This window comes from Mastomys coucha, unplaced genomic scaffold (assembly GCF_008632895.1).
Source record: "Mastomys coucha isolate ucsf_1 unplaced genomic scaffold, UCSF_Mcou_1 pScaffold14, whole genome shotgun sequence".
NCBI classification, from domain to species: Eukaryota; Metazoa; Chordata; class Mammalia; order Rodentia; family Muridae; genus Mastomys; species Mastomys coucha.
Genome location: NW_022196896.1, coordinates 68,224,491 through 68,234,352, shown reverse-complemented (window position 1 = coordinate 68,234,352; position 9,862 = coordinate 68,224,491). Strand labels below are relative to the sequence as shown.

The following is a 9,862-nucleotide window of genomic DNA, read 5'->3' as shown; positions in this document are numbered from 1 at the left end:
CCACAATGTGAGGAACTGTATTGAACGGTCAGGGTTAGGAAGGCTGACACAAAGGAAACTCAAGGCTGGACTGGGATGAGGCAGCTGAGTCGCAGGGTCTCGCTGTGCCTTGTGTAGACAAGGCCAGGTTAAAGCAAGCACAGGATGAAGAAAGAGCAGCATGGGAAACTCTGTTCACATTTCAAAGATCAGCTAAGATACAACTGAGTTTTCAAATACAGCAGTATATGCAGCTATGACAGGAGTTGATAGCAGCAGCCAGCCCTTGCTGGGGCAAGGTTTGGTGAGTAACAGAACAGAGATAGCAGACATTTTTCTTAGGCATGGATTTGTGTAATTTGTAATTTTCAAAGCACCAGATATCAGAGCCATTCTAACAAACCAAATGGGTAATTGTGGGTATAGAGAGGATATACCAACATTTATAAAACAGTAACAACCATAAGTTTAAACTAATTATCAGGACGACTACCACCTGTCTCAGGCGCACCAACTATACACCAAACCTGCCCTGAAGCGGGCTTTCGGAGAAGATAGAAAACTTTCCTCTTGTGGAGAAAGTGGGTTTTACATAAGAGGAGAAAACATTATCAATAGAGGATTTCATTGTTGGTTTAGTGGTGGTGGTGTTTTTTGTTTTGTTTTGGTTTGGTTTGTTTGTTTTGGTTTTTTACCTTATACCACTTTACTGAATCCAAAGCGCAACTCTCAGGGAAGTCGAGATGACATATCAGACTGCCCGATTTTCCTATGAGTAATGTTTGCTGGAACTCATCTGCCGAATTTATAGGACTCTCCTCCATGGAAGAGTCACACCAGTGTTTTTTGAAAATGGTTAGGTTCACAGCTCTTAGGTAGCAGCTGTGGGCACTCCTGTAAAACAAAACAAACCAACAAACAAACAAACAAAAACAAGCAAAATAACAATGAAACGCAGCAGGATGCAGCCAACGAACTCTTAAGAATTCAGTCAACCATTTTCACATCTTTTCTTCTTATTTTCTAGACAATGCACAAACCCTCTGCCTCATCTGAAGTAAAGAGTAACCTGCAAACCATGCATTACCCAAGGATAAGTGGTATTCATCTAGGACAGTCACTGGCATCTCATTCAGCATGGTCCAGGAGGGGCTGAGGGTCACCATGAACCTCTTGAACTATTTATCTGAAGGCTCCATACAGTACTTACACTTCTGCTACAAAAGTCACCTATACTTACACACATCTGATAAACCAAAGAATTAGTGAGATTGCCTGTATCCCTTAAAACTATCGACGGCATGAAACCTAAAGACTGAGAGCTGCTCCAGGTTACCAGAGATTAAAGGTGTATGGAACACACACCCAATCTACAGGTTGGAAAACCAAGGTTTAGAGAAAGAACATAATTTTTTGTTGTCAGTCAAGCTTGTTGTGTGAAAAGTCACAGAATTATAATTCTCTGGCCAAATGTGTTTTCCAGGTGGATTTTAATGATGTCTTGAAAACCTTTACAAACTGAAAAGGAGAGGAAGAGAGAGGGGGAAGGGGGAGGACTAGAGAGAGACAGGTAGAGCAAGGCAGAGGTAGGGAAAGAGACAGACAGAGACAGACAGAGACAGACAGACAGAGACAGAAGTGAGGAGGAAGAAGAGCCTTTGGTGGGACATATATTTTCTAGCAGACTCTAGTACTTTCCAAGCAAAATTATCTCCCATGGAAACAGTTCAATAGTCCACCTCCACTCAGAAACATTACCTCTGACACACAGATTCATGTAGACTGGAGAACATCTTCCAGATCGGCTAGCTTGTAAATGTCTGCTTTACGCTGATTCCTTATCAAAAGTGTTTGAATGCCCTATTTGGGTCTGGATCAGCCAGCTTCCCAAAAACATTAGGCATCTCTGGAAATGGCAGCAATCGTATTGATAAACACATTCTGTAATCTGGCCTGGGCTAAAACTTCATTTCAATGAAAAAGATTATGCAATTTGTGCTCCAAAAGTTATTTGTAAAACTGTTCTGCTTTCAAAAGTGCTCCCTGGAAGTCATCTTCTACCAGTTTATACCGTCCTGCATTTGTGTATCTGCTGGCTGTGGTGGTTAACATCTGTCATTTCAGTACTTTAGAAAGCAGTTGGAAACTGGTCTAGGCTATATAACAACTCTCCAAAATAAATGTCAATAATATCCATTTTCTTAAAAAGTTGTATTTAGAAACGGAGAGGGAGACATGGCAATTAGTTCTACTTTAAATGAAGGACTTACCTTATAACACACTGGTAGATGCCCGAGTCCTCCAGTGCCAGTGGAAGAAACAAAATCCAGGTCTGGTCCTGGTGAATTCTAAGGTGTCTGTCGTTGGCTATTGGGTTTTTGCTAGGTGTTTTGTACCATGTCACATTTACTGCCCCATTTGTTACTGGGGGATATGTGCAGTTGAAAGAAAAAGGCTGGCCCTCTGAAATTACCTCATCGTTCATATAGCTGTCATTACATGTATCTAGGGAAGGAAAGGAAAGCAATAAAATAAAATAAAATAAAATAATACAATAAAATGACTACAGAAAACTGGAGTCGTTATTCTTTTTAGGAAATGTTTTGCTCTGGTCAATGTAAAATTATATTTAGGGGGTTGTTTATTTTGGGTATTTCCCCCAAGCTAGCCCAGTCATTTAGAAGCATAATGCTAAGACCTTCAAATGTATATTGAGGACAATGCTTCTCCAGGCCCATCTGAACAAAGGCCCCGTGCCTGTATCTGTCTGCTCTTCTTCCCTTAGTCTCTGTCTCAGCACAAAACCAATCTGGTCATTTTCCTGCCTATCCTTGCGATCAGATGTATCCTCATTCCACAGTGCTTGGTTTTAAAGACAGCTTCCCTTTAAAGCCCATTTCTACCAAGTTAGGTTTTCTTAGAAACTTGTACTCTCTGGTAGTTTTGGACCATAAAATAACCCTTTATATGAAATAGATGCCACTACTAATCCATCCGTTTAAGCATTGGAACTGAGTCCACTCGAGTCTTTTCGGGGACTTCTCTGTATCACCTAAGTTAGTCCAAAGTTCAAAGGCGACATTTAGGGTTGAGCATCCAAGAAGCTGGGAATGCACTTCCCCTATTCCTCCCTCCCCTCCCTTTTTTGAGTGACTAGCAAGGATGGGGCTTAGTTGACGGTGAAGGTGAGCCTGGAGATGAATGACAAATGATGCTACCCTCAAGGCAACAGGCCTCTGGGATGCGAGGACTCACAGACCCGCAGAACTTACCTGCTGCCACAAAAAGTGGAAGCGCGAAAGACACACCACAGAAGAGCAAAGATGTCATCCCCATTTCCGGCTACATAGGAAAAAGAAGACAATGGCAGAAGTAAGAGATGCGGTGAGGCTAGCACCTTCCCGCCCACAGTGGGGCTCAGATTTCTGAGAACCCAGAATGTCAGTCCCCAGTCCAGATCACTGGCCTTCCCCTCTGCATGGGGAGCCCTCCACATCGGCCTCGCCATTCCAAGGCTGGCCTTTTCCCATCCCGACTCCATTCCACTTTTCTGCACCAGATCTTCAGACTCCAGGAATCTCAGACTGGCCTGTGAAGGGGACTGGTGGGGAGTTGGGGATAGGGCCAGATTTGGTAGCACTTGATTGAGCCAGGGCCAGGAGATCCTTCCGCAGCGGGAGCAGGCTTGGACCTGCCCAGCATGGGTCTGGGATCCGCATGGGTCTGAAGGGAAACCCAGACCCTGAAACCCCAGATGCCCGCTGGCTGAGTGGTGAGCGCAGGCCTACCTGGGAAGGGCAAGGGCGAGCAGGAATCCCAGAGTTTGACCCAAGTCCCAGCCCACTTTCCGGGTCAGAGTCTCCTAGCCGCTCCAGGGACAATCGCTAACTCTCTCCGCTCTCCCCTAGTAACGATGCTGCTGGGGGTTGCTCCACCTGCCTATGGAGTTTCAGAGCGCCGGGGTCTCGTGGAGTAGAGCGGGAACCCCACTGGGGATCGATCCCGGTCGGTCACCGCACTTGGCAGCCTGGGCATCGCCACTCCGCCGAGGGCGGGGCAGACTCACCTTCCTTAAGAGGAACAGGACAGAAAGAATCCGTCCTTAGGAAGGCGTTCCCAGACCAGCAAGTTCATCTATCAGGATAGTCTGCTTAAATACGCTCCAGATCATCGCAAAGAAAAAAAAAAAAAACCCTATCATTTCCTTTCCAAATTATTTGAGCGGTTCTTACATGCCCAGCACTGCCCTAATATGGACTACTCCAGATGTGGAAGCCATTCCACAGCGCTTCTGAAAAAAAAAAAAAAGGCATTAGCCCCACCCCCAACCCGTTGTCGTGCTAGATCTTCCATAAATCGGACTCCCGACAGGTTGAGCATCGAAGCAGTCTAAACTTGCCATAAAGCAATGCTTGCCCGGACCTGTCTTCCTGCCCCCAGAGACACCAGGGACCCCACAGGGTACTGAGAAGAGCAGAGACAACAAATGCTGTCAGACCAGCAGCTTCTTAGCGGACATTCCTAGTGGTCTTTGTGGATTAGAAACTATAAGACTTTGAAAACAACCACAGCCCACAGCGTCAGTCTGACTAGCTGCCCCAAGTTCACAAAGTTAAGATGGACAGGTGTCTGTCCGGGTACTGTCCCTTGGCAGAAGCACCCCGCCTTACACTTCTGGGATGATCTGTATGTTGAGTAAGTTTGTTGATGCATGAGGAATCAATCCTTAGGTTTGGATACAGAACAGATTTGAGGATAGTGAGCTTTTCAATTACAGAGGGAAAAAAAAAAAACCCACAATGTTAAGCAGAATTCGAAACAGAAGAAACATCCTGCCTATATGGAAATTAAACAAAAAGGAAGCTAAGATGTAGAAAAGAGATTACAGGGGTGGGTGGACGAAGCCTGTAAAAAGAGGCTGGGTTCAATTAGTGCATACCAAACACCAGTAATGTATAAAATTAAGACAAAACTGATTTAAGTTTTAAAAATAAAAATACAAAACTATCACATGTGTGCACGCAGAACCTCCCAGAGAAACTAAGGAAGGAACTGAGCAAGTACTTACAGAGGTCTGAAGGCAATTTCAGCGTAGTGTGGGGTGGCCAGAAGAAACCCTGCTTTTGGTAGAAACTTACTGACTTCAGTCTCCTCTCATGACCCCTTCTTCTTCTCACTTTTGTATCTTTAAGTGTGTGCCATGCAGTTGTCAAGGGCTACATAATTCCAAACAAGTTATGTCACGTAAGCAACAAACATTTGAAGGAATCATCTCCTGGCTTCCTGTCTCTGTCCGCCCATACCCAAACTCCAAGTCTTAAAATTGGTGCTTCTTCTCTCCCCTCCCCCTCCTGTGTGTGTGTGTGTGTGTGTGTGTGTGTGTGTGTGTGTATGTGTGTGGTATGTGTGTGAGGGTGGGGAGCAGAGAGCGAGAGACAGACAGAGGAAGTTCCTTAAGCAATATAAGGTATTCTTACATAAGATTTCTTAGTCACTGTATAAAATTTACTATACTGTGTGCTTATATAACTTCCTTTTTAATAAAAGCATTATATTTGCAGGACTTAAACTTTTGAGGTGTGGTCCTTCTCAATAAAGGCTTGCTGAGGTAGAATGTCCCATTGTGTGAGCATGAACAACCGACGTGTCTCTCTCCCTTAGCCATTTTGGTTGTTCCATTTTTACATTTTGCTATTTATTATAGATAATGTTGCCATGACAATTCTGGCAATGTCTCTTACATGTTTGAGAGAAGCTCTAGTACCATTAGGTAAGCGTGTCTCTGCATTGGCAAACCTCTGATTGAGTGTTCCCGTGACACCATTCTCTAGAGAAGGATTTCATTACCAAACATTGCCAGGCATCTAAATGTGTCCGATGGCACACTGAGTGTTGGAAAGACAGCTTAGAGACATAGACCCTTCTACAGCTTGCCACCATTATTTTCTGGTAAATAACTTTTTAAAAAATAGATATTCAACTTTTAAGAAGCACATAAGATATCAAATACAGTGAAGAGATGGGTAGAAAGGATGTAATAAGGCACAGACTGGATCCCAGCAGATAGATGTTTGGGAAAAAGAGTCCTCTCTTTTTACTTTTTAAGTTTTATTTTTACTATGCTTAATTATGCACGTACATCTCCGTTGACTATGTGACTGCAGGTGACCATAGAGTCGAGAAGAGAGTGTCAGCTCACTTGGAGCTGGAATTACAGGTGGTTGTAAGCTACCTGATATGGGTTCTGGGAACCAAACTCTGGTCCTCTGCCACAGCCATATACACTTTTAATTGCCAAGCTGTCTCCTTTAGAATGAACAACCAGTACAAAGTCTCTGAAGGACGGAGTTTGGGATACTCCAAAAAACTGAAATGAATAGAGAGTGATTGCCACATAGCAGAGGGGAGAGTTGGGTAAACAGAGGTACGGAAATAGGTGTGGCTAGATCACATGGGGCCTGGGAAAAAACCAGTACAATGGCTGAGTTTATTATAGGCAAAATTAAAAGATATTAGAATATTTAAATCAAGAAAAATATAATCACACTAGTTTTTTTTTCCGCCCCATTGGTACCCTTACCACTAAAGAAAGCCTAAAGGGCAAAGCACTATGTGGACTCCATAAGTTTTCAAAATCAGGAGCACATAAAGTTGGGGAGTGGTGGGCACTGAGCTTGGTAGAGAAATAAAGGGATGGGAGGAAGACCCATCTCCCACCATAGCTTGGGGGCACTGGCCAGGCAGACTCGGGAGACTGCCTGCACTCTCCATACAGCCAGGTGGGCATCTGGCTGCTGGAAGCCACTGGATCCCAGCCTGCGGGGGGGCGGGGGCGGGGAGAGCAGTCTGGGGTCCCTGGGCTTCATGGAGGCCAAAGACGACAGGTTCTAGCTCCTGGGTATCACAGGACGTCACTGGACACCAGGGGCCCTGGGGGCAGCTCAGTCAACCCTGGGGCTGAAGGGGGAAAGGGGTGGGGAGAAAAGGGAGTGCCCAGTGGTTCCCTCATGGGCAAGAGTCCTTGGTCAGGTCTCAAGGCTAGAAATGCTGGAAGACCTTCCTGCAGGAGATTAGATTAGACGAGGCTCTTTAGGGGAAGGCTTAATCCATTGCTCCAGCACTGTGAGTCTAGATGAAAGGAGGCAGTCCATATTTCTTGGCTTTATTGTAGAAGAGAGAGAGAGAGAGAGAGAGAGAGAGAGAGAGAGAGAGAGAGAGAGAGAGAGAGAGAGAGAGAGAGAGAGAGAGAGAGAGAGAGAGAGAGAGAGAGAGAAAGTAGAGACCAGCCATGCCGTGTGGAAAGAGGGGGAAGGGAGGAGGAGAGAGAAGGAACAGAGGGGTGAGAGGCAAGAGGCAAGGGAGAGAAACAGGAGTAAGAATAAGAGAGAGAGGAGGGGATAAACAGCCCCTTTTATATTGGGCTGGACTACCTTTCTGTTCCCAGGTAACTGTGGGGCAGGCCATACCTGGCTATAGTCAGGTGACTGGGGCTGGGGTCCAGCCAGAATATTGGGAGCTTGGGGCATTGTCTAAGTGATTGACAGTCACAGGAAATGGAGTTGGAGGGCTGGTGGTGTCAGGTATTTATGTCTGGGGGTGTAGCTTTACTGTTCTGTCCCTTGTAGAATTTTCTACTGGGTCTGGAGTAATCCTCACTCAACTAGAACACAGACTGCCTTTCACGGTCCAACAGAGGAGGAATGGTAGGGTGAAGGCATAGGCGGAAGTTGGATGGGGAAAATAATAGATATAATAATATTCAAAGCCAGGGAAAGTCGGTATATGCTACTGAGCTCATGGATGCTGTGTTCCCCTGTGGCTCAGAGAGTGGGGGTTGGGGCCTAGACCAGCAAGTCCTTCTTCAGTAACAGGGCCATGAGAGAGAGAGAACCAGAGATCAGAAGATAACAAGGATAGAGGAGAGAGAAGATTTTTTAAAAATGAAAGTTTGGGATCTGGAAGTCTTGTACAAGCTAAGGCTTGAGCCAAGCAAGCTTAAAAAGTACAGCATTTTATATTCTACTTCCAAGGGAGAAATGGGGCTGTCTGAAGAAGGTACCTTACAATGGGACAAAGTCAGCAGGAAGCTAATCAAACAATGTTGCAAGAGAGGAACACAGGGTTTCTGGAGAACATTATAGGCCATGCACACAATGGCCTTGGGACTGATAACCAATAGCTCTATACAGCGGGAAAAGTTGAGATCTCAGGATCTGAGGTCACAGCTCCTCCCAAGGCCCTGGCCCCAGGCCATTGCTGGCTTTGACAAAGTGTTTCTGATTTAGAGAAGGAGCTCTGTCCACCATATTCTAGGGCCTCAGGAAAAGCCTTGGTTGGTCAGTCGGGCAAGCCCTTCACAGATACCAGAGGAAGATGGTTCTCTTTTGGTCTTTCTGGTTTGATCTATGTGCTTATGATACAAGCCTCAGCTCTTTCTTAACTTCTGTCTAACATGAAATTTAGAGACCCACAAACCATACATTGGAGTAGAACCTAAAGTCTGGATACACTTTGGATAGAGCGGCAAATACAAGGGGTGCTGCCTGGTACAATAACCAGCACCACAGAGCCTCAGAAATCAATGGTTACTGTGTGATTATTTACATTCACAGCCACGGGTGCACATATCCAGGAGTCCTTCAGCTTTCTGGCCTCAAACTCAGAAATCCGCCTGCCTCTGCCTCCCAAGTGCTGGGATTAAAGGTGTGCAACACCACTGCCCTGCTTAAAGGTACTTTCTGCAAGCCAGATGACCTACTTTCAATCCCTGGAACCACTGTAAAGACAGAAGGGAAGAAACTGCCACACAAGGTTCTCTGATGTTCATATATGTGTCATATGTTCATATATGTACCCTTCACCCTACAGCACGCGCGCGCAAACACACACACACATACACACACACACCACTATATGCCCACACACATACATACACCCCTATATGCACACACACCTATATGCCCACAAACATCCCTATATGCACACATACATACACATACATACATACACATACCCCTATATGCACACACATTCACATCCATAAACTTAGGACAAATCTTTGTTTATGAAACTTTACTTGAAGAATGCTCTGTAAGTTGTTATTAAGGCTGCCAAATATATAGCTTTTCTGTTTCTCTTGGCTCTCTGAGAGAGTGCCTCCAAGAGATCCCACTGCAAACTAAAGTCCTATTAGCAAATTATTTCCCCTTCTAGAAAAAGGAAGCCTGGCAGTGTGGCATCTGTCAGGGGCTCTTGTTCCTCTGGCTCCATAAAAAGAGGAAGCTAGTTTTCCAGATGGCTGTCCATCTGTCTAATCTCACTGATTCCTCGATGACTTCACTCCAGAACAAGAAGCTAGAGTGAGAGGTGCAGACAGGTCATCAGGACACTCACCTGGCAGTTGGTAGTTGATGGCTCCTGGTCTCTCCAGCCTGGTGTGCATGGAACCATCTGCTCTGACACTTTCCAGGTGGTGCTGGCTCCTATTTACAGGGCCCTGGAGCTTCTGGCAAGTTCTGGTTCCACCCAGCGATGGGAGTTATTCTGCTTGTACATTAACACCCTAAATCCTTTCCCACTCTTGATGCTCCTGGGCCACATTTTCAAACTTAGCTTGAACATATGCCCTTCTCAAAAACAAAAGGACTTTCATTTATCCTTCTTCAATGTCCTCTGCAGAAAGCAGGTGGTTAGAAAGATTAACTGTTTATCTGGGAGTGAGAGGAACTGGCTCCTGTCTCAACATACTTGGCCATTAATGAAGGCTTGCATGAACTGGGAGCAAAGGCAGTCTCAAAGCCCAGGCGCTTCTAAGTAAAGCTTTTAAACATTAATACTTAACTGACAAAGAAACATTCATTCAATGGATATCGGTTTTGACCCT

General features: G+C 45.2%; 1 protein-coding gene across 5 annotated transcripts in view; it reads right to left on the bottom strand.

Moving 5' to 3' along the window:
* Positions 1 to 9,414, bottom strand: part of Il1rl2 (interleukin 1 receptor like 2) — a 42,510-nt gene extending 33,096 nt beyond the window's left edge. Inside the window, exons 1-6 of one of the 5 annotated variants that reach the window (XM_031367329.1) lie at positions 9,373 to 9,414; positions 5,048 to 5,195; positions 4,046 to 4,139; positions 3,252 to 3,321; positions 2,250 to 2,484; positions 675 to 873 (exon numbers count right to left, since the gene is read on the bottom strand). In XM_031367329.1, the coding sequence (XP_031223189.1) occupies positions 675 to 873; positions 2,250 to 2,484; positions 3,252 to 3,315 (498 nt within the window). In that variant the 5' untranslated portion in view covers positions 3,316 to 3,321; positions 4,046 to 4,139; positions 5,048 to 5,195; positions 9,373 to 9,414. Of the gene's footprint in view, positions 1 to 674; positions 874 to 2,249; positions 2,485 to 3,251; positions 3,322 to 3,767; positions 4,260 to 5,047; positions 5,289 to 8,583; positions 8,671 to 9,372 lie in introns of those variants that run through there. The other 4 variants (XM_031367331.1, XM_031367332.1, XM_031367333.1 and 1 more) reach the window with 4 other exon arrangements.
* Positions 9,415 to 9,862: the final 448 nt, after the last annotated feature.